This window comes from Cucurbitaria berberidis (genome assembly GCF_010015615.1).
Source record: "Cucurbitaria berberidis CBS 394.84 unplaced genomic scaffold K460scaffold_3, whole genome shotgun sequence".
In the NCBI taxonomy this organism is placed as follows: Eukaryota; Fungi; Ascomycota; class Dothideomycetes; order Pleosporales; family Cucurbitariaceae; genus Cucurbitaria; species Cucurbitaria berberidis.
In genome coordinates, this window is record NW_024468937.1 from 3,887,146 (window position 1) to 3,909,258 (window position 22,113).

The 22,113-nt window shown below is 53.5% G+C and overlaps 9 protein-coding genes and 1 non-coding gene across 10 annotated transcripts; 2 read left to right on the forward strand and 8 right to left on the reverse strand.

Annotated features, from left to right (window-relative positions):
- The first annotated feature begins 1,417 nt into the window (after window positions 1-1,417).
- Window positions 1,418-4,066, forward strand: K460DRAFT_386330 (amino acid permease). The gene is made up of 3 exons (XM_040935582.1): window positions 1,418-2,176; window positions 2,236-2,587; window positions 2,640-4,066. Exons 1-3 carry the CDS (start codon window positions 1,891-1,893, stop codon window positions 3,775-3,777), a joined length of 1,776 nt encoding a protein of 591 aa, XP_040788501.1. The 5' UTR covers window positions 1,418-1,890; the 3' UTR covers window positions 3,778-4,066.
- A 158-nt stretch (window positions 4,067-4,224) lies between these two features.
- Window positions 4,225-4,307, reverse strand: K460DRAFT_t41. The gene has a single exon. It is a non-coding gene; the product is annotated as a tRNA-Gln (tRNA).
- Window positions 4,308-4,772: 465 nt separating this feature from the next.
- On the reverse strand, window positions 4,773-5,665 carry K460DRAFT_355680 (Aldo/keto reductase; the record flags this gene model as incomplete). The annotated part of the gene is made up of 2 exons (XM_040931895.1): window positions 4,773-5,108; window positions 5,156-5,665. 2 exons carry the CDS (start codon window positions 5,663-5,665, stop codon window positions 4,773-4,775), a joined length of 846 nt encoding a protein of 281 aa, XP_040788502.1.
- A 505-nt stretch (window positions 5,666-6,170) lies between these two features.
- K460DRAFT_366782 (FK506-binding protein 1) lies at window positions 6,171-7,017 on the reverse strand. The gene is made up of 4 exons (XM_040933452.1): window positions 6,767-7,017; window positions 6,633-6,714; window positions 6,542-6,583; window positions 6,171-6,479 (listed from the first exon to the last, which is right to left on the reverse strand). The coding sequence occupies exons 1-4, from the start codon at window positions 6,954-6,956 to the stop codon at window positions 6,452-6,454; spliced, it is 342 nt and encodes a 113-aa protein (XP_040788503.1). The 5' UTR covers window positions 6,957-7,017; the 3' UTR covers window positions 6,171-6,451.
- A 207-nt stretch (window positions 7,018-7,224) lies between these two features.
- Window positions 7,225-8,245, reverse strand: K460DRAFT_366783 (uncharacterized protein). The gene is made up of 4 exons (XM_040933453.1): window positions 8,085-8,245; window positions 7,899-8,006; window positions 7,814-7,841; window positions 7,225-7,693 (listed from the first exon to the last, which is right to left on the reverse strand). The coding sequence occupies exons 1-4, from the start codon at window positions 8,168-8,170 to the stop codon at window positions 7,646-7,648; spliced, it is 270 nt and encodes an 89-aa protein (XP_040788504.1). The 5' UTR covers window positions 8,171-8,245; the 3' UTR covers window positions 7,225-7,645.
- Window positions 8,246-9,638: 1,393 nt separating this feature from the next.
- Window positions 9,639-11,168, forward strand: K460DRAFT_366785 (uncharacterized protein). The gene has a single exon (XM_040933454.1). The coding sequence runs from the start codon at window positions 9,656-9,658 to the stop codon at window positions 10,871-10,873; it is 1,218 nt and encodes a 405-aa protein (XP_040788505.1). The 5' UTR covers window positions 9,639-9,655; the 3' UTR covers window positions 10,874-11,168.
- Window positions 11,169-15,897: 4,729 nt separating this feature from the next.
- On the reverse strand, window positions 15,898-16,417 carry K460DRAFT_366788 (uncharacterized protein). The gene has a single exon (XM_040933455.1). It carries the CDS (start codon window positions 16,369-16,371, stop codon window positions 16,117-16,119), a length of 255 nt encoding a protein of 84 aa, XP_040788506.1. The 5' UTR covers window positions 16,372-16,417; the 3' UTR covers window positions 15,898-16,116.
- A 468-nt stretch (window positions 16,418-16,885) lies between these two features.
- Window positions 16,886-17,785, reverse strand: K460DRAFT_338716 (uncharacterized protein; the record flags this gene model as incomplete). Its single annotated transcript, XM_040931059.1, has 1 exon — window positions 16,886-17,785. The coding sequence occupies one exon, from the start codon at window positions 17,783-17,785 to the stop codon at window positions 16,886-16,888; it is 900 nt and encodes a 299-aa protein (XP_040788507.1).
- A 780-nt stretch (window positions 17,786-18,565) lies between these two features.
- Window positions 18,566-19,068, reverse strand: K460DRAFT_355685 (uncharacterized protein; the record flags this gene model as incomplete). The annotated part of the gene is made up of 2 exons (XM_040931896.1): window positions 18,566-18,791; window positions 18,821-19,068. The coding sequence occupies 2 exons, from the start codon at window positions 19,066-19,068 to the stop codon at window positions 18,566-18,568; spliced, it is 474 nt and encodes a 157-aa protein (XP_040788508.1).
- Window positions 19,069-20,065: 997 nt separating this feature from the next.
- On the reverse strand, window positions 20,066-21,914 carry K460DRAFT_395479 (uncharacterized protein; the record flags this gene model as incomplete). The annotated part of the gene is made up of 2 exons (XM_040936048.1): window positions 21,144-21,914; window positions 20,066-21,036 (listed from the first exon to the last, which is right to left on the reverse strand). Exons 1-2 carry the CDS (start codon window positions 21,517-21,519, stop codon window positions 20,066-20,068), a joined length of 1,347 nt encoding a protein of 448 aa, XP_040788509.1. The 5' UTR covers window positions 21,520-21,914.
- Window positions 21,915-22,113: the final 199 nt, after the last annotated feature.

The window sequence follows — 22,113 nt, forward strand, 5'->3', positions numbered from 1 at the left end:
ACGCTACTTGCTGGTGAGAACCGAGTTCTGCAGGCGTTCGCCTCTCAGAGGAGGAAAATGCCGCACGATTGCGAAATCACGGAGGAGGCGTCGAAGGATTCGACCTAGACGTTGCGGGTGGCTTATTACCGGGCGCGTTGGGCCTTTGCGACTTGACCAGGACAGGCAGGCAGTGACAGCGACATCAAGTCCCAAGCGACTTTGGCCATGGGCATGTGACTTCGCCATGGACATGTGACTTCGGCTATGATAGGGAGGCTCTCGGTTTGTGAGACAGTGATGGAGAGGGTGGACTATTGACTTGGTGTGGGTAGGGCAAGCCGAGCTGTCGGGTGCATGGGCGGATGTGTCTGACTGATTTGGGAAATGGCAACTGTGTCACAGATGCAGGCAGAATCGCAACGAGTGAACTGGTGTTGATGCAGTGAGCAAGCAAGGCAGGCCGTATGCTCGAACCTATTCAGTCAGACGGCCCGGTTCGACGGAAGAATGAATTGGTAGAGGAAATGGAACTGCGGCGAGGCATTTCCCGCTCATCGAGACGCGCCTGAGATTGTTCATCGCAGCCTGTACTGTACCTGCATGTGATGTGGTTCGAGAAGACGAGGTTAGATTAGAGGCACCTGGCCGCCCCTGCGTCTAGCAGCAATTTGTACGAGAGCAGTAGAGAAGCGACATGTTTGGTGGGACACAAGATGAATTACCCGTCTTGCCGACGTTGGGGGAGCTCGTATTGCGGCGCGGCGAGCTGACTGCAGCGGTTCGATGGGTGCTGAACAGCGGCTAAACGAACCAGTGCAGCGCGCGCTATGTACAGCTGCAATGCGTACCGGGGTCGAGGTTGGGTTCATGTCTCTGCCCCGGATACATTGGAAGCTCGTATTGGCGAAAGGAGGGGCAGTCTCCCACCAAATGAGCACGACGAGGCGGGTGATTGTATTTGGCACGACGGCCAGTGAAGACGTGAGTGAAGACGTGAAGTCGAACTGTGAATAGGACGCGCAGTCAGGAAGACACAGAGCCATGTTCAAGTTGCATCCTGGAGTGTCTTGGGAGTGAGCATGCGAGCACATGCCGCAAGAGTCGTCGCCCGTATCGCCCGCTCGATAAGGAAGCCATGTATTCGAGAAGGCAGGCGCCACCAACTACCGCACTCGACGCCGAGGCATGGTGGATTGACACGGCGAGAGTACCACCCATTGCTGCTGCAAGTGACAGGGTGTCATTTGGTGGTGGTGGTGAAGTCCCCAGTTCGGTGTGTGCCGCGAACCGAAGGACGCTATTGCTGATAAGTGTGGGAGAGACATTGGCGACATGGATAGATGATGATAGATCAGGCCCCCACTCTGTCGCCATCGTCTGCTTGCACTCGCTGTGAATGGACTGCTGTGAAGCGTCAAAATGGACTCCTGTTTGCCCTCGCCCACGCGGACTGCATGTCACAGAGAGGTCACACTTTGGCACCACTTGGCCGTCGTCTAACTTAACGCATTAAAATCCAATAAGCACCCGCGCTGGCGCCGCGATAAAGGGCCTCCTCTGCTAGGCCAAATCCCGTCACCATCCCGGCGCCTTTGACTAGAAGCCACTCAACCCAGCTGCCGGGACCCTGTCACCCACAATCCCTGCCGCCTCTGCCCTGCGAGCTCGCGCTCAAGAATACGTCCAAGCCCGGCCACCCCAGACATCAGCACCATAGGCACACTCATCCGCATCTCTCTCTCTCTCTCTCTCCAACTCGGGACCCCTCACACAAGGAAAAAGCAGACCTCCAACGGCTGCACGGTTACCAACACCGAACCACTGCACTTCTTTTTTCTTTTTCTTTTTTATCGCGCACTGTCTCGTTGCTGTGTCATATCGCGCCCGTTGCGCCACCCACCACCCAACATGACCATCGAGGACGACATGTACGGAACAGAGAAGAGTTTTGGAAGAGCATCGCAAAATTCAGACTGCTATGGCGAATCGTCACGGTTCCAGGACGGCATCGGGAGGAGGGTCATCGAGAGCTTCAAGAGGGATCCCAATTTCGCCATGACGCCAAAGGGAACCATGGGCGCGGATGGAAAGGTCTTCGACGTCGAGAGCGCTGCTGCGAACACGGCAAACTCGCCCCTTGCGCGAAGACTCAAAGGCCGCCATTTGCAAATGATCGCCATCGGAGGATCTATAGGTATGCTTCTCCCACGTGGTTTTTTTGGAAATGTTGATCGTCCGTGCTAACATTCATAGGTACTGGTCTCTTCGTCGGTTCAGGGCAAGCCTTGGCCAACGGCGGTCCAGCATCGCTCGTCATTGCCTATTGTCTAGTCGGTATCATGCTGTACTGCACTGTCCACGCCCTAGGCGAAATGGCAGTATTGTTCCCTGTCGCCGGTTCCTTTTCAGCCTACTCGACTCGCTTCCTGGACCCAGCATGGGGCTTTGCCATGGGTTGGAATTATGCTCTGCAATGGCTTGTTGTACTACCACTCGAGATCGTCGCCGCTACCTTCACTATCGAATATTGGAACGGCGGATCCGTCAATAATAACGCCTGGGTAGCCATCTTCCTGGTCTTGGTCATCATCATCAATCTTTTTGGGTATGTCACGCAACTCCACTAAACCCAAGGCTCTCTTACTAACAACCATTAGTGTTAAAGGATACGGTGAAGCCGAGTTTGTCTTTGCCATCATCAAGATCACAGCCGTGATTGGATTCATCATCCTAGGCATCATCATCAACATCGGCGGCGGCCCTGAGGGCGGCTACATTGGCGGCAAGTTCTGGCGCCAACCCGGTGCATTCAACAATGGCTTCAAAGGCCTCTGCAGTGTGTTTGTCAATGCTGCTTTTGCCTTTTCCGGAACCGAGCTCGTTGGTCTCGCCGCAGCAGAAACAGCCAACCCGCGAAAGTCGCTGCCCACGGCGGTCAAGCAGGTCTTCTGGCGCATCTCGCTCTTCTACATCGTCTCGCTGACCATGGTTGGCCTTTTGGTACCCTACGACGAGAAGCGGCTTCTGCAGAACAGCAACAGCGTTGATGCCGTGGCTTCACCTTTCGTTATCGCCATCCAGAACGCTGGCATCGAAGGCCTACCCTCGGTCTTCAACGCCGTCATCATGATCGCCGTACTCTCCGTCGGCAACTCGTCCATCTACGGATCCTCGCGCACGCTCGCCGCTCTCGCAGAGCAGCACCAAGCACCCAGGATCTTCGCCTACATCGACCGCCAGGGCCGCCCTCTCGTGTCCATCGCCTTTGCCTCCTCGCTCGGCCTGCTCGCCTTCCTCGCCGGCGCAGACCGCAAACTCCAAGACGAAGCCTTCAACTGGCTGCTCGCCTTGTCCGCGCTATCCGCCGTCTTCACATGGCTCTCCATCTGCCTAGCGCACATCCGCTTCCGCCAGGGCTGGAAGACCCAAGGCCACAGCCTCGACGAGCTCGCTTTCCGCTCCCAGCCCGGCGTCATCGGCTCCTACATCGGCCTCTTCCTCAACTGCCTCGTCCTCGTCGCCCAGTTCTACGTCTCTGTCGTGCCCTTCCATCCAGCCGAGTTTACCACCTCGGGCCGCCTGCAGCGCTTCTTCAGCGTATACCTCGCCCTCCCCGTCACGCTCGCCTTCTACTTCCCCTATAAACTATGGTTCCGCACGTCCATTGTGCGATCCCACAACATGGATCTCGTCACCGGCATCCGAGAGCTGAACCTGCAAGAGCTGATCGAAGAGGAGCGCGAGGAGCGGAAGCGGTGGCCAAAGTGGAAGAAGGTGTACAAGTTCTTCTGCTGATTGATTGTCCTGCGCTTTGGCGCCTTTTTGCTCCGTTCTCCCAGCGTTCGCGCATTTTATCTGTTTAGTCAGGTGTCTTTTTTGTGATACCAGGCGGCATGCCCTTTGCATTGCGCAGCCTCGCATTCTTCTCTTCTCCTTCTATTTATTCTTCTTGTCTTCTTCTTAACGACGGCTATTATGGATAGGTATGTCTTAGTGAGTAATGATATCAGCAGCGCAACACGTTGCCATGACTTGTAAATAGGTTAGGTGGACAGGATTGGAGCAGGAAATCAACAAGTTTCCCAAATTCTTTGATTCATTGTGACTTATCTGACTCCGTGATACCAGCTGGCACCTATGTAAATAAATATCCGCCAAAAAAATCTCCCATACCACCACTAACTTTTTCTCAAACGCCAAGTAGAGCAAAAAAGGTGCAAAAAAAAGCAAAAAAGTAATAAAGGTCTTGCCCGGAATCGAACCGGGGTTGCCGGAAGACTCTGAGAGATATCAGAATCCGGAGTGATAACCGCTACCTATCAGGCTATTAGCGGGGGCAAGTTGGAGAAGTGTTGGTGGGAACCTACACTACAAAACCAGTTCGTTGTTGGGAGAATAGTGAACAATTGAGTATATATAGTAGGGAAGCTGGAAGGAAGAATTACGGAAAACTACGGAAAGCGCGACTGGTGGGTTCTTCGACTAATCAGAGAGATGGGAGTGTTTTTTTGACGCGTTTTGTGTGGCGAAGTGGGGCTTGGAGGTCGTTGTGCTGCGGGGTCGGAATGGCTGGTTGGTTTTCAGCTGGTTCGCCGGAGTAGTGCTCATAATGCCGTGAAATTCATATTCTTTAAAAGGATGTGGATTGATTGAAGATTTCAACATGTCGTATTCTTCTAGCTATAGATTCATCTCAACAGAAAACCAGTCCATATCTATACGAGATCATGGAGTCTCCTCCGCCGCAGTTGGCAAGGGAGATGCCCATGCCTTCTACCCAACTTCAATCGCTACTCGTTACTAACGGCCTGCACAATGGCCCCCTTCTTACCTTGGTCCAGTCCATCCAGCTTGGCCATGTCCTCTTTATCAAGCTCAAAGCCGTAGACGTCGGCATTACTGACGATTCTGCTCGGCGTATCACTCTTCGGTAGTGGAACATATCCCTTCTGCAGACTCCATCGCACCAGTACCTGGTTCGGTCCAACTTGATGCTTCTCAGATATACTGAGTAGCGTCTTATCGTGCGACTTCTCGTTGCGGACGAGCGGGCAGTAGGCTTGGACGACGATGTTGTTCTTCTTGCAGTATTCGACTATTTCACGCTGTTGGCACCAAGGGTGGAGCTACAGTAATTTAGTCAATGCTTAAAAAGATACTGAAAAGTACACACCTCGATCTGGTTGACAGCTGGCGGCCAAGTTTTGCCAATCGACTTGATCTCCTCGATGTGCTGTATACCGTAGTTACTGACGCCGATGTTTCGCACCTTGTTCTCTTCTTTTGCCCGCTCTAGTGCCTGCCACATGCGTGACCTGTCCTCTGCACCGCCATTCGGGCTGTGGATGAGGAACAGATCCGCATATCCAGCCGGGCCGTCAAGCTTCTCTACACTCTGAGCGATCTTCTTGTATGTCGATTCCACGTCTTCGGCTGGACTAAGGATTTTGGACGTTAGGTAGAGCTCTGAGCGCGGAAGTCCGCTCTGCTCTCGCGCGCGCCCAACTTCTGTCTCATTCGCATAGTACTGCGCTGTGTCGATGTGGCGATAGCCTGCTACTACGGCTTTCAAGCACGACTTGACGCATGTGGCTGGCGGCGATTGATATACACCGAAGCCGAGTTGAGGGATCTTGTATTTCGAGTTCGCGAGGGCAAGAACAGATTCTTTGTCAAGAGACATCGTGGATAGCCGGGCAGCGAAAGTGGGAGAATGACTGAAGGATGCAGTGAGCAATTGACGACGGCTGATGATGTGACGAGCGAAGCGTGAAGAGCAATTGAGCTGAAGTTGAGTGAACGTACCACGTAGGCTATTGAAAGGGGTGCTACCATCATCCCTTCCACAAGCGGCTCTCGAGGCTGCATCCCGTAGTTCGCATGGCAGTCGTGATGTCACGTCTTGCAGCTCCCAAGCTTGACTGTGGATCCAATTGAAGCTGGTGGGGTCCAATTGGACACATAGAACGCTGAATTTTCTATCTAGCCAGAGTAAATGCACTCAATAATCATAGGATATAAAAGCGAGGCGCTTGGTTTGCAGGGCGCGGTGTTTTGAGCTCCTGACTGCTCCAGCGATCGATCCGCGCTAACCCCACCATTTGCCCAGGTCCACGGGTCTGCTATGCCAGCTAACAATATTCCCGCCCACTCCCCTTCACTTGGCATCGCAATCAAGAAACATGCATGTAGATATTGCGAGGTCCCGGGATGAAGGCAGTTCTTCCTAGCAAGTGTGTTCAAACTGGTCACGGTAAATGGACACAGTGGCACAGTGCGGTAGAAATGAATAGACGGAGAAAAGCAGAAGCACATGGAGGATCACTATAAAACAACAATCAATCCATTGATTCAAGTAATGCCGCTTATGTTTAATTCGGTTCTGAATAAGTGACACGAAGCAGGGCGCTGGACGCTGGAAGCCTCTTATGCCAGACACCTAATCATGATGCCACCAGTCTATATTCCTCTAGTTGATCTTCTTGAGCTCGACCTCGCTATACCAAAGTTAGTATTGATAGCCATTTTGAGTAGTGTGACTATATTCATTGAGACATACAAGATGAGATCCGAGTGGGGAGGAATCAGACCGGGGAACGACCTATGTCAAGTCAGCACAGTGGGCAAAATGTCGAGTTAGAGGCACATACTGATCACCATAGGCAAAGTCGCTAGTGATGTCCAGCCTCGCCTTCTCGCCGAGCTTCATCTGAACGACACCCTCGTCCCAGCCTGTAAGCATTATTAGCTGCATGTCACAAATCTCACTAACCCGATCACTCACCCTTGATAACCCTTCCAACGCCAATCGGCGTGACAAAGCTACCCCTTCCAGTCGTGGAGTCGAACTGGTTGCCCTTCTCCTCTGGCTTGCCAGCGGTGCGCAGCCAGCCGGTGTACTCCATTGTGACGCGGTCGCCCTTCTGAGGGGTTGGGCCGTTGCCCTCGCTGATGACGGTCTTCTGGACACCCATTGCGCGTGCTGTTGTGCTAAAGAGTCGAGATGTGTGTAGTGATTGAAGGCGATGGGGTTGGAGAAAGGTTCTCATATGGTGACAGGTGGAGGGAGCTTGGTGGTAAGACGGAGCTTATAAAAGCGAAGGAGATGGAGGGGTCGGTGGGGTGGTGGGGTATTCATAGATCCGATGCACAGCCACTCATGCAAGGGCAGCTATTCAGGCAACACACCGCGAAGGAGACCCAATTAAACAGGCACGATCTCACTGATTAGATTAGTTGTGTGGAGCTCTAGCAGATTGCGTGATTGTAGCTGCGTCAGCCGTGTACAGTTGCAGCAAGATTGAAGCGGAGAGGCGCTCTACTGGAGCTATGGCTGCTGTGGTAGATCAAGATATATAGGCTCAATTCCACGGCCAGGATTTGAGCTGATCCCACATCAACATTCATGTTGCGTCGCGCGCTGCATCCTTGAGCCTAGACTGTTCCATGCTGTTTATCTCAGCGTCCATAGGAGTCGGGTTGCATGCCCAGCTTAGCCACATCGATCGCAACCACCGACATGTGTCGCCTACTTAGCAATGTTTGATTCTATCAAACCTGCTGTGTTCCGTAGCGTACACCCATAGTAGATAACACCCATACGCCATGCTTACGCAGAGAGGAGATATGATACACCCATTTTGTATTCCATCTTACACCCTATTCAACCGAACCATGGCTTATTTTTCCTCGCTTCTTTTCTGGCAGTTTGCTATAAATCCTTGTTAGCAACCACCTTCGATTCATTTCTTTGGTGTATTCGGTGCAATCGACGTTTGAGGAGGATTAGGACAGGCGATGCGCTGACGGAGTTTAGGGAGATGGAACGTACCCATTGCTCTTTGCAATCTCGATATGCCCTATTGCCTCAATGTCAGCTATCGTATGAACACCACATCCCAGGATATGATACTCACTGGAAGAAATCGGTGCACATCGCCCTCTCTCCACCATTTCTCTTCAAGCACCGTATGCTCTTGTCCGCAGCCTCTTGACAGGGATCGAAGTACTCGCTATACGCTTTGCTATCACGGTCCATCAGCTACACTGTTCACATCCGCAGAACTCGCTGCTCGCTGCGGTGGGTTGATGGGCTGGCGTACGTGTCGAATTTGGTGGCCTTTGGACCGGCCCACTCTTCCGCTTTAGCTTCCGGTTTGGCGGAACCTGACGGGTCTTTCGAACTCATTGTAAGAGATATGCAAAGCAAAGCACGAGGGGGGAAATGCAGCTACAGGCGGACAATTGGGGTAACTGGAGCTCCAAAGTCGGAGAATGTGACGGGTGGCGCGACAGAGGTGCGTTATCGATAACACTAACTCGCGCGTCGCGTGGCGCGAGCGATCTGCAGGTGAAAGTGGCAAATGTTCGTCACGTCCAAAACGCCACAACCATCTAGCCGTTTATGAAGCAGTTGATAGTGAGAATTATACAATTGGTGCATATCATGATGTGGCATTACTGGAGATGCCATTTCCCACACTGGTTGGCACCGTCATTATTACGAAACCCTACAGTAAGCTCGGAAGAACAATCACATGCATGTTCTGGAAATAAATAAAAGACTCTCCGTCCGCGGGCTTCAGGCTATCATCGCGGCGCTATATCATGTAAACGGAAACTCGAATCGCGAGGGGCTTTGTTCGAGCACTCTAACCATGGGCGCGGGTTTAGATCAGATGCTTGTATCGCAGTCTCGCCAGCGGACATGTCCGTGAGCAGAACTAGTCGTTGTTCATGGACAGGGATGTGCTCAATGCTCCGCATTGCTTTTAAAGACCCTTGCCGACCATCCGACAGTGTATGCTCACGAGTCTAGCCTATCGTCCCACAGCTCTGTCGGCACGTAGAAATGGATGTTTGCAAGAGAGGTGGCGTTCGCTAGGGATGCTTGGGTGGTATCAAGTGGAGTAATATGGCCCACTACATGCGATTCTCTCCGGTAGAATCGCGGACGTCCTTGCTTTGCGAATCCACACGATACGAGGGACCCTATGTGGGCAAGATTCAAGCTTGAAGTTGAATCCTCGAGGCTTCTGTTGCTAATTATCATAGATCCGCTCCGGCGGTATTCAGCGAACTCGATCCGGGGGAAATTTGTGTGTGATCACGGTTCAGTATCATGTGTCCTTCAATGGTCTAGATGGCCAGGAGCGGATACTTGAGTAGAGGATGTTCGAGTCCTTGTGGAATTTGTCCTGAGGGGCTTCTACCGCTGCCAATACTTGATCCTCCCGAAACATCTATACTCGGAATGTCAGTGCTAGGATGCCTTCCAAAGGGGCAACTCTCCTTCGTCAACCACAAGACTTGTGATGATTCAATTGCACGGCTCCGTCACGCCGCCAAAAGAGGTGAGTGGATAGGCTTCCATACACCTTCATACGTTGTGTGAATACCGCTTCTTGCCGAGTCGTCCTACCAACATTGTGCATTCACACAACACACTTTAAGCCTTCCAATCGCACGCGGTGTCTCTTCACTATGCTTAACATGAAACCTTCTCTTTCACTCCCTCTTACCCCCGCCTGCCCCTCGCCCCCCTTATATATCCTCATGGTCGCTGTCAAGGTCTTACCACTGAACAACCAAGCCCGATTTCCTACTCTTTCACTCAACTCCTTCCAACACAATCCACATCTCAACTTCCAATATGACTTCGCCTCAGAAGCAGATGACTGACGCATTGGATCAAGGCCAGCCTTCGACAATTCCGACTCAACATTCAATGGCCGCCGCTGCGAATCGGCCCCACCTCGCGCCTCTGCGACAAGCACCGTTGGCTACTTCCTTCGAACAAACTACTACTCTCCAGACAGGCCTTGTAGATCAGCTTTTCCTGAACTTCGACCCAAAGAAGCATCTTGCGTTCAAGAAGGATCCGACGGTTCTGACCATGAAGGACATTGGCTTCGCGGACAACGTCGGTGTTTCCCCAGTCGCCGTGACGCAGCCGTTCCCGCTCTTCTCCCCTGAAGCTATTCAAATCATGCGATTCGAGATATCCAAGCCTGAAGTCACCGAGAACCATGCCTTCAGCAGCAATATCGCAGCTGCCCAGCTCCGTGGGTACGCTCGGGACCACGCCCCCTTCACGTACGCAGCCTGGAATCACCCCGAGACTATTGCCATTGTCTCGAAGCTGGCTGGCGTGGACCTGATCCCGTGGGGCGACTACGAGATCGCACACATCAACTTGTCTGTCAAGTCCGAGGACGAGGCCAAGGCGGAGCTGAATCTTATTCATCAGCGCAAGCGTGTCCGTGCTGACGAAGGCGTGGACATGGGCTCCTCCGAGGACGACAAGCCCATCGTCGGGTGGCATACAGATTCGTACCCGTTCGTATGTGTCCTGATGATGTCTGACTGCACTGATATGGTCGGGGGCGAGACTGCGCTTCGCACCGCAAACGGCGAGGTCATTCGAGTTCGCGGTCCTTCAGAGGGTTGCGCTGTCATTTTACAAGGTCGTTACATCACGCACCAGGCCCTACGCGCACTTGGTGCGAAGGAGCGTATCACTGCCGTGACCTCCTGGCGTCCACGCTCGCCTTTTGTCAAGGACGACACCGTGTTGCGCACCGTTCGCCCGGTCTCTGATCTGAACGAGCTCTACTGCGACTTCGCCGAATACCGACTCGAGATTATGGAACAGCGATGCCGTCGTGCACGTGAGGAGATGCGCGCCCGTCGTCAGAAGGGCGAGAAGTTCGACACGGTTGGCCACAAGTCGTTCCTCGCCGAGTCATCTGCCTTTCTACAACACACCAACCAAGAGCTTTTCGAGGAGAGCAAGGTTCACAAGGGCTCCATAGAGACGGTCGACCTTCCGGACGTCGTCGTGGCCAATGACCAAGAGGCCTCTCCTGCGAAGCGTGTCTGCGCCGACTAGGCCAGTTCTCACATGCACTTTGTCAACATGGGTGGCTTCCCACGAAGGACTAGCCTGGCCTAGACCATACTTGTAGAAGCTTGGAAAAGGCATGCTTAGCTTGATGATATCTCTTTATTTCCTTGATCAACAAATGGGGGCCATAGTTTTGTCTTTGATGGCGCATTCTCCAGATCACTCTACTCGACTCCGTAGGTTGACTACTCTTATAGACAGACTGTATACAAAGACGTGAGAGTGCTACCCTGACGTAGCAAGGTTGATAAGATTGAAATTGTAAAATTCAACCTCTTGGACATTGAAAATGACGCCAGTACTGCTCGACCCGCGTGAAGAAAGTGACGGTGATGACAACCATGGTAGTGATGTGAAATAATAGCAGGAGGACGATAGCCCATACAATAAGGGCCTTCAGGGCCTAGTTTTGACAGTCGCTCCACCAGAATCGATGGACTACACGTGAGCGAGCATAAGCACGGATAGTGAGCTTTGGAGTTGGGGATGCCCAGTTGCGATCCGGGGCAACTAAGCTGGCACTCGCGAACAATTGGTAAAATTACGGCTCATCACTGGTTTGGGGGTGGGCAAATTCCCAGGGGTGATTGGTGTGAAGGCGATGTTTGTCCAATTGTTAGGCGCCTGTGAAGTTCATGGTGAGGTGCGAGAGACATCACCGAGCCCGACGATTTGCCGCATCCCGGGCTGCCGCCAACGTGCTAGGACCTCTTGCATTGCGTGCACAACGCCTGCCAACAACGAGCTGCTCTACCTAACCTCGGACTCGTTTCCTATGTGAGCAGCTCCTCTTGTCTTTTCTCTCCGAGCTGCAGCTGGCTGTCGAGTCAATCTGTCCGCCATGGACTCACATATTCGAGCCTCGCCGACCCCCGCTGCTAAAACCTCGTCATCGTCCATGCATGCCGCGACGAGTTCGCAGCAGCCCGCGAATATTGCCTCGGGCTCGAGGGGGAACGCCCGGGGAAGCACTCCCACCGCAAGTCGATCCGCTTCTAAACTCGTCGACACGGACAAACCAGCACGGACAGCGAGCAGAGACAGCCTCAAGCAGAAGATGCTGAAGAAGCCTGAGGAGGCTCCCAGGCCGAACAGGCTCGAAGAGGTGAGCTTATCTGGGCATTATACTGCCAGATGGTCATACGACAGAAGAACCATCAACTAATGCAGCACAGCAACTCAAGTCTCTCAAGTCGGAGTTTGACGGCCTACGCTCACACCTCACCTGCAAAATCTGCGACCGCATGCTCTACCAGCCTTACACAATATCGTGTGGGCACACATACTGCTATACTGTGAGTAACATGCTCCATTGCTGCGCTTCTTACCCTCTAACATCATCTAGTGCCTCTGTACGTGGTTCGTCAGCAACAAGGCCCGCAAGACATGTCCCGATTGCCGCATACTTGTCAAGGAGCTGCCTGCTCCTGCCTATGTAGTAAGTAGAAACAACGTCGAAACTAGCAATTAAGCCTGCTAAGTGAAGTCAGATTCGCGACATGACCAGCGTCTTCATTGCCCGAGCCGAGCTGCTTCCGCCAGGCGAGACCATCGAAGACCACAAGAAATGGCTAAAGGACGAAGCCGACGCTGTACAACAGGACAAGGAAAACAAGGATACCCGCACCGGCGGTCTTTTCAAGGGCTGCTTCAAGTTGCATCCGCTTCATGCACGTGGTCCTTCACTGCAGGTGGTTCGAGATCAAGAAGACGGCGTCGACCGTTGTCCAATATGCACATGGGAACTCGAGGACGGCGGATGTACGCAATGTGGACTCATCTTCGACGAGACGGGAGAGGTCTCGTGGGGCGACAGTTTCACCGGCTTCAGTGACATGGACGAACTATCAGAACAAGACACTGAAGACCTCGATGGCGACATGGACATGGATGGCGTGCACTTTGATGGCTACGACGAGGCCATGGATGGCTGGGGAGATTACCCTCCCGAACAAGGCTCGTTCATGATGCGCCGATTTCTAGAGGCTGGCATTCCCCCCAACGCGGCAGCGTTTGCACGCAGGCGACCTATGACGCATAGTGAAGCTGGCAGTAGGCGTTCGTACTCACAAAGCATCGCTTCCGACGTATACGGGGACGAGATGGACACGGTCGAGGAGGAGGACGAAGAGGACTCCGAAATGAACGATTTCATTGATGATGGAGAAGTCCATGCATCACCTTCACCAAGTGCTACTTCAACCACTCCTGGACCGACCCCCCGGCCTTCAAACAGTCGAGCACGTGCACAGGGAAGAGTTCGTCGCGTTGTCGAGTCCGAAACTTCCTCGACCATCTCAAGTGTCATCGAGGAGGAAGACGAAGACGAGGAAGACGAGGGTCCAGTCCGCAGAGGGCGGAGAAATCCCGCCCAGACACGAGTCTTACATCGAGCGAATGGGTCGAGTCCTTCACAAGGCCCTCCCTCGTCAACATCTACAGATGTCTCAACTGAAGACTTGGATGAGGATACACAGGCTCTACTCCGTGAAGAAGGATGGATGCTACAACACGACGATGACGAAATGGGGGAAGAGGATGAGGATGAGGATGATAGTGACACGGGAACGACTGTTGGGTGGGAACCGCTTGCGAACTCAAATGACAGAAGCCGAATGGGCGGTTCTCTAACACCTACTGCAGATCGTCCTCCACGGCCTAGCGCCCCTATCCGCCCACCTTCTCGAGCCGGCAACGTGCGCGTCTTGAATGCCTCCCGTGGCCTCCGCCGAAGATCCTCCAATCTCTCCACCTCGACAGTCCATTACGAAGATGGCGAAGCAGATGACGATGACTCTGACCAAGATGGCGACATTGATATCAGGGCCATGAACGCTCTACGAACGCGCCGCTCACAGGCACAAATGCGCAATCCCGCCGCTTTTTCACATCCTACCGCTTACTTCACCAACCGCGGGCCCACGCAGGGCCACGCAGTGAACGACTTGGACACAGACGACAACTCAGACAACTCGCAGCCGGGCACCGGACGGGGCGCTCCGCGTACGCAACGCCGAGAGTACGACCCACGCATTAGCTGGATGTTTGCTGCTCATCAACAAGCCCTCCAGCAGCACCAGATGGCAGGCGCTCTGATAGATGTAGAGCCCCGATCTATCACGCCAGTCGCGCGTCCGAGAACCAGGAATAGGAACCGGCCAAGTCCCGCACAGGGCTTCTCGCCCTTTCAGCCTCCCAATCCTACGCGCTTACGAACACCCCTAATGGACAATACTTCAAACATGGGGCCTGCCTCGCGAATGCCGGTCTCGCCGCCTCGACGTAGTGCGATGTCTCCTGCTCTGCCTGCAACCAACTTGAGCAACATGAACCGATTCGATCGTGCACCATCGGTTAGCTCCAATAGCAATGCTTCTATAATCTTAACCCCTGGCACCTCAGCGTCTTCTTCGCAGCATTCCATCGATACCATAGCGCAGACGCAATCAGCCGCCGCCTTGGATATGATAGATCGCCCTGAGAGCCGCGTTAGCGCTCGCCCTTCTTCAGCAGCAGGTAGGCGGAACTCGGCAGGGTTCTCGCCAGTGAGTACTTCCTTTCCCCATGCCAACATGGGATTACACGTGCAAGGCTCTGCCCTACCGCCTTTTCAAGCACGCGGTAACCCTTGGGCCGCATTCGTTCAAGCGCGGGGCATCCGAAGTCGTAGTTCGCGACAGGTTTTGAGAGAACAATCTTCGACGGCTACTTTGAGGCCCGTCAGCTCTCGAGCTAATATCCAAAATGTCGGTAATCCGCCACAAGGAATGAGAACTCAACCTTCTCGAATCCAGCTACGACCGCAGCCTTCGAGGCGTCAGCTCAACAATCAATCCTCCACTCGGACGCTCCGCGCCAGTGAACATGCTCGACCACCCCCATCCCCAGGCCAAAACGTGCAGGCACCTAGTCAACCAGCAGCTCGCCCTATAAGATTGTCGCAAGACGAGCGCGATACCCGTGCTCGTGAGCTCATTGAAACGAGAAGACGAGCACTCGTCCAGCCAGGGAATCCACCAGCACGCACCAACCCGTTTACCCCAGGATTTCAGCGTCCAGTCAATTCTCCAGGTGCCACCAACGTTGGTCCAGCACCACCGACATCACAGCATGTGAGGAGCAACTCGAACGAGTCGATGCAATCCGTCAATTCCACGGGCACAACGCAGGGTGCTCCGACATCTCCCGTTCTCGGTCGACGTCGTAGCAACCGCAACATACTCAACGCGCCTCCACCTGGGGTTCTGCCACCGTCACAGGGAACATACACGTCGCCTGTGACGGCATACACCAACAACTACTATCGTCCGAGGCAAGGGTCCTTGAACGGTGCGCAGAACGGGTACGAATCACCGCTGAATGTCAATACAAGGGGCATGAGTCCTATGATGGCCGGCCCGCTCATCTAGGAGTGCATGATTCGGCTAGCAAGACTGCATTGATAGAATCATCTGACGAAGTTGCCAAGAGCAATTATCCGTGGCTCTCCCCCCCTTTTTTTTTATATTAAACACTGGCGTTGCTTTGCTTTGCTTTTTTTTTCTCTTTTTCTTTTTGGCATGGAGGGGCGTGTGTACCTTGACGAGCGAACATGATCAACGATTCAGAGTTTTTATTTTAGCGGCATCATCAAAATGGGACTTTTGGGACAGCTTTTTTTTTCACTCGCAGCATTTACGGGCGTCACTCTTTCGGGCACGATACCATGGCATTGAGAGCGAAAGGGATTCACATTCGGAACAAATCGGGTTAGCATTTTATTATTTATTTTATTACTGAGTATTTGAGCGCGTCGCCGAATGGCATCATTATTGGATGGATGGGCGGTTACATCTTTGTCGATTTGTTGACTATAACTCGATGGTTTCCCAAAGTTTGACTATGCCAACGTGATGGATGTCTATCTTACTCCACTATAGATGAGTTAATGTACATCTCTTACGCTAAAGTAGGGGTTGAAGTCCGGCATTGTGTTCAAGTGCATTCCAATCCCTACTTCTGAAACATTCGGCCGCGCACAAAAGTCCGCCAACTCATCGAATACGTGTGAGATCGACAGCCTTATCCCCACATAACGTTACCTGAAACGCGAAAGCGGGGACAGCCGACGCACGCGATTAGGGGACAGTGCTTGGGACTATGCAAGGAGAGCACATCACAATTTGCATTCCTAGGTAAAGGCAAAGATCTGAACAAGTGTTGATATTGGCTGATATCATGTACCCGCCCTAGCATCTTGGATTCTCGTGAGGCCTTAGACAAGCAATCTGTATCCTCCCGTTTGCGTAACCATCCCGTAGACGCCAAAACACCTGCCGCACGGAAGACCCCTTCATCGTGTAGCGTAGCAATTTGGTCCCACCCCCTTTCTTGTAGAATACCCAAACGCCTGTTAAAGTAGAAACAGCGACCCCGAGCCGTATTGGGGCGGTATACATGACCTGGAAGCTTCTGTAATTGGAAAAGCGAGAATGTTGTATCATGTAGAGTCCAGGAAACTTGGATATTGTTTTTCAGTCTCAGTCGGATGATAAAACCCGAGGAATGAATGTGCGTCAAGTGAACGGAATGGTAAAGTCCAGAGGCTGGCTTCCTATACCCTGGAAGTACGACTGAACGCAGTGGAAGTAATACAAGGTAAACAGCTGAATACGCCGTGTAGTCGAAGTAAGTTTCATAGCCTAGAGTCAACGGTCCGCCGTTGTCGGACATGGTAAGTCAAATCCGGTAGACATGCGGTTGAAACAATGATCATTGCAGTCGTCCGTCGCTCGAATCCGCGAGCGACGATATACCCAAAGGAAGTAAGTTTGAAGCGCAAAATACGGTCGGTAACGCGGATGAATCGCTAGTCGTACATAATCATGCAGTGCTCTGACGGTACATCTGTTCCATAGATGGTCCTGTGGACAGATGGATGATTAGCCACCGCACAGTCACAGAGTGCGGCGAAGTTGCCTACCGGAGATGATGAAGTGTGGCCAAGTACTTGCCCCTCTAATCCATGTAGAAATCGCCCTTTAGGATTCGCTCTTGCATAGCATCAGGGACTTTCGGCTGCTTGGGCATTTCGCGGGCAGGAGGCTCCATAATGGTAACACTCTTGGCTCGTTGATGAGCAGTGCCGCCGGGGCTCAGCATAGGAGGTGGACCGGACATGGAGCCCCGCTCAGCACGGTTGCGGAGGTTCTCCGCAAAGTTATAACCTTCGCCTGTTGAGGACGACGTTAGCGAATAGTCCCCAAAGAAACTCTCAGCATGTTCTGCGCCGTTCTCTGCAATGGTGGGCGGCCATATGTGTGAAATGGAGATGGATCTCCTGGCACTGCCAGAAGGAGACAAAGGGTGGAGAAGCGACGAGGAAGAGGGCAGAGAATGCGACAATGAAGACAGACCTCGACCTCGACCAGTCGGGGGAGAGGAAGCTTTATGGATGGAGGGTCTACCATTTGGGTTCCCAACGCTCCCGCTATTCTGCCTAACATCCCGCAGTGCACGAGCACCAAAGCTGAGTCGGCGAGCAAAGGGCGTCGCTGGGTTGCTGCCCGGGGCAGATGTGGAAGGAGCGTAGTCGTCCTCGAAGGGGCTCTCGTCGACGGAGCCGGAATTGGCGCTCGAGATGCTTTCGGTGCGGGTGCGCGGGTTCTGCAGAAAGGGCGACGTCTGGCCAGGTGAGGCGGCGAGGCCAATGGTGGTGAGGGAGAGGCGCCGTCGCTGGGCGTTGACAGCAGCTGTGGCGATGGGGCCTGTGTAGGGCTGCGAGCCAGCCTGCTGGCCTACATAGCTGTTCGAGCGACTGCCAAACAGGTCCTGGAACGTCTGGCCCGTGACTGAGGCACGTCGGCGGTCTGTAGCGCCTGGTGAATGGAGGGGTGGTGAGTTGTTGCCGCTGGACATTGTGAGTGTGGTGTGGGCGGGGTGTTCGGTTTCGACGTTGTGTTGGCAGGCTTGGATTGTTGCAGTTTGGAGTGTGTGTGTGTAGAGTAGAGCGAAGTGCGTCGAAGGAGAGCAAGGAGGGGTGCGAGGTATTGATCTGATCTGTGGCCGACAGGGTCCCTTTAGCTGGGGGGCTAGGGAGGCCCGTACGTCAGCGGGGGGGATGGATGGCGTGATAAGCGAGGCTCGTTTCACAGTGCAGGTGCGATGGCGAGAGGGTGTCGTGAGTGACAGGAGACGCGAGTGACACAGCAGACGGAGGCAGGGCGTTTGAGGTTTGGAGTTGGAAAGAAGGAGGAATGATGTGGACGGAATGATAATAATATAGAAGACGCATTGGTATAGGCTCGCCCGCTTCCCAACGAGTGGATCACATTGGGCCTCTCCAGGGCTCTTGTGGCGGGCTAGGGTCCGATATGGCCTAGCGCGCCTTCCCCGCAATTCACCATGGGAAGGAACAAAGCAGGCGCCAAGTGGAGAAGGGACGTGGGTCCGCTCCTTCTGTATGGCCAATCAGGGGAAGGGAACCTCGAGGCTAGCCGCTGTCCTCCCCTCCTCCCCCCCTTCCCCCCCGCAGTCGAGCCAGCGTCGGCCCACCTCCTGTGCCAAAAAGCCAACCATGGCCATGATGATGGTGCCCAGGTCAGTTATAGTAGCTTGCACAAGCTCGCACAAGCTCAGGACGACCATCTTTAGTGCAGCACATGAAGAATATTGCCTCGTGTCCACACACATGCGCACCTAGTCCAGGGCCCGCAGCTGTATATGGCATAGATAGCTAGTAGAGGTTGAGGCCCTGTCATCAACTTTCTTCTGTTTGGTCTTGGACTCTGGCTGGCGCGGTCCCCGTTCGTCATCGTATCTGTACGCTGCATGCAGCCCCTTTGGTCCACACCATCGTGGCATGGAGTTGCGTATCAGGTTCAATGGCAATTCCACCCGAGGCCGCGGAGTCACCTTGTTGGAACTGCAGACGGTGTCTCAGATACGGCTTACAGCCCCAGATTATTAGCAGTCTGTAACTGTTCCTCTTCTAAGCTGATGAGGTGGAAGCATAACAAATTATGCACAGCCCATGTCCCTTCTCCGCATGCCAACTCCGCCATGTTATCAGTGCGAGTACCAAGTCGTCGTCCTGCGCTCATGGAACTAGCGGCCATGGGAGCGGTCAGCTCCTTGACTAAATGACCGAGTCGTTGTACGACGTTCAGGGCAGCCTCCCTTGATTGGCTCCCCTTGAACATACCGACACTATCTCGCGATCGTCGCCCACATTACAAAGGCCCGATATTCACTCCGACGCGAACCACCGCAGCACTCGGTTTGTTGAGTCCAACACAGCACCGTGTTGGTTGACAAGTGATATTTAACCTCACACAAACACAGCCTTCGTCCCTCGGCCCCTTCGCACAGTGCTCGCTCACATGCAGATACCAACAACTGCGCCTGGCTCCGCTTTCATGCAGCTCGGTTCTATTGCTAAGCCTACCGTCCCCAGTGCCCCGGAACTTTACTTGCGCCTTGGCATGTATGTTTGCGGAGCCATGCATCAGCTGAACACCCACACGCGTGCTAGTCGATAGTCTTCCTCTTCTGTTGTCGCTCCCACATGAGAACACTCGCTCCGCATCTACGACGTGAGAGGTCGAGAGCCAGCACTAGCCAACTATTCGTAATCGCTCGTTTAGGAAAGATGGTTGAATTGCAGCCTTATCATATCTCGCGATAGGCATCTCATGGTTCTTACGTCGCAATTACATAGGCTTGGAAGCGACGAAACCCCGAAAAACTAAGCATGTAGGCATTGAAGGCTGAGACACTAGTCTAGGAAAGAGCTCAAGGAAAGACACAACCTCGTTCCTGCCACTGCATACCGAAACAAGTGACCACATGCTGAGAAACAGCACGTGGAAACAAAATTATCTTGAAGAGAAAGTCTGGAAACATCGCAGGCTAGGGGTAGGGTCCCAAAAAGGTATACGACAAGGTAGAGAGCGAGAAAGAAAGAAACATAATCAAACGTGCAAGGGAATATAGAGAGAAAAAAGGATTGAAAAAGCGCAGAAGGAAATATAGCATACGAAGGAACGGAAAAAGTACACGACACCGCCAGCGCCAGGCAAAAATCAAGGGGGAAAAGCAAACACGGTACTATACCCCAACATCAAAAAAAAGGAAAGTGCACGAGGTGAATACCGAATAAACACTCCATCGTCGTCGTCGCCGCCGCCGTTTCAAATATTACTCCTGCATCGCCCTCTTGGACTCGCCCTCGCGCACCTCCGAAGCCGCACGCTTCCGGCTTTCATACACAACCTTGCGGAACGCAGTCATATACTCGGGCGGCGTATGGGGATGGTCGAGTTTCTGCTCGATGCTCTGGAGCGTCTCCCAGTGGTTCCGATGCACATCGTCCTGCGGCAGCGCCATGAGCGCACTGAGGACAAACGGCGCCGCCCCACCCGCCGCCGTTCCCTCGACCAACGCGATGAAGAGATTCGTCTCCGCTGCGTCGGACGGGGCTTCCATCCCCCACGTGATGTCCGCGTAGGCGTTGACGTTGCGGTCTGTGACGCGGTCGAGAATCGTCACGAGCGCTGCTGCTGCTCTGACGGCCACGTCCCGCGCATCTCGCTCGTCGTCAATTTGCTCCTGGTAGAAGTCTGCAATGGCCTTGACGAGCGCCCGGAGCTTCTTGGCGCAGCTGGGGATGTCGAATCTGAGCGCCTCGGGGGAGGCATTGGTAGGTCCATGGGTAATGTACTCGTCCAAGGCGTTGAAGGTCAAGTTCACACGCGTGTCAATCTTCTCGAAGAATACGCGGGTCTGGAAGTCTGGGTCGATGATCTTGCGCACTTGCAGATACAGGCCCGGGTCTCGGGTTGCGTATTGAGTGAATAGATCGGCAAACTCCTGGTATTTCTTCGACCGTTCAGACGTCAGTGGCGACTCGGGGTATTTGAACTCTCCCGGTAGCGCGTCTTGCGGTTCAAAGACGGAGAGCATGGTGATGACTGCATCGCGCGTGTCGTCGTCGTCTTCGGGGAGGTCCTCGTCCCGCATCACCCATTTCAAATCGGTGGCAATCGAGGCCAGGCTTTTGTCGTCGAGGATCTCTGCTGGCTTCACGTCTTGGATCATGGAGCCATCCGGGGATAGCTCAAGAGGCTGCTCCTGGATGCTCTCTGGGACCGTCGACATGATCTGGTCGCCTACCCAATATATGTGCTGTTGAGATTGCTTTAGTCAAGAACGTAAGAGGAGGAAATCATGGACCATACTTTACAAGCAATCCCTCCTTCGTTGGCTCCGCACGTACACCTCGGTCGTCGCAGCTTTCCACCCATAGCTACGGTAATGTCATCGTCGATATAGAAGTACTTTGTTCCTTCTGGACTGTGCTCATCGTCGGAGACCGCACAGTACTTCATCCTAATCTCATTCTCTTCTAGCCCCCTCTTGGCCCGCCTACGCAAGTCGCTGTCGAAAGCCGAGACATTGTACTGCAGGTTGTTGGTCGATATAACAAGAGAAGGCGTGGGCGAAACGGGCGGCGACGATTCGATGGACGGAAGCGGATGATCGTGGTCAGGATCCTGCAGCGACCTACTGGCTCTCGCCGCCTTTGCGGTCCCAGCTCGCGTCGTAACCATAGCATCCCCCAGAGAAAGCTTTGAGAACTGCTCTAATGACATAAAGGCACTGCGAACTGCTGGTAGTTCAACATGGTCCCATCGTGCACTGAGGAGCTATATATCAAGCCTGCTCCACCAACTCCACGCCACATGGTTACCTGATTCATCGAAGTGTGTAAGGCAAGTCTTCCATCTTACAGAGGGCGCTTAAGAAAAAGCCTTCCGTGCCGTAGAGCGATGGAGCGTATAAAGCGGATGTGGCTGTTCGGAAATGAACCGAAGCGGTTTAGGACGTTTCTCGACGCCGCAGTTCTGCCTAGCTGATGCAAGAAGACGGGAGCAGGGAGACATGCTGAAGCGGCGTGAGCCGCAACGCCATATGGGTTTGGTCTTTGAACTGCGTTGGACATGCTGCTTTCAGCAAGTACATCGGTCATAATTTCGACTTATCCAACATCTTTCTCAATTTGTGCACCAATGGTAGTACATCACTAGCGGAGTCTCTGGTGTTGTTGTAACCGTACACGGCTAAATTAGGGGCCATTCAACACTTAGCTTCGCCCGTCTCCAGAAGATTAACGTCGTTTACCGCCGTGCTGTGTACATGTCAAGGCCGCTAAATGGTCCAATGCAGCTGTCGCATGACGGCGTTTT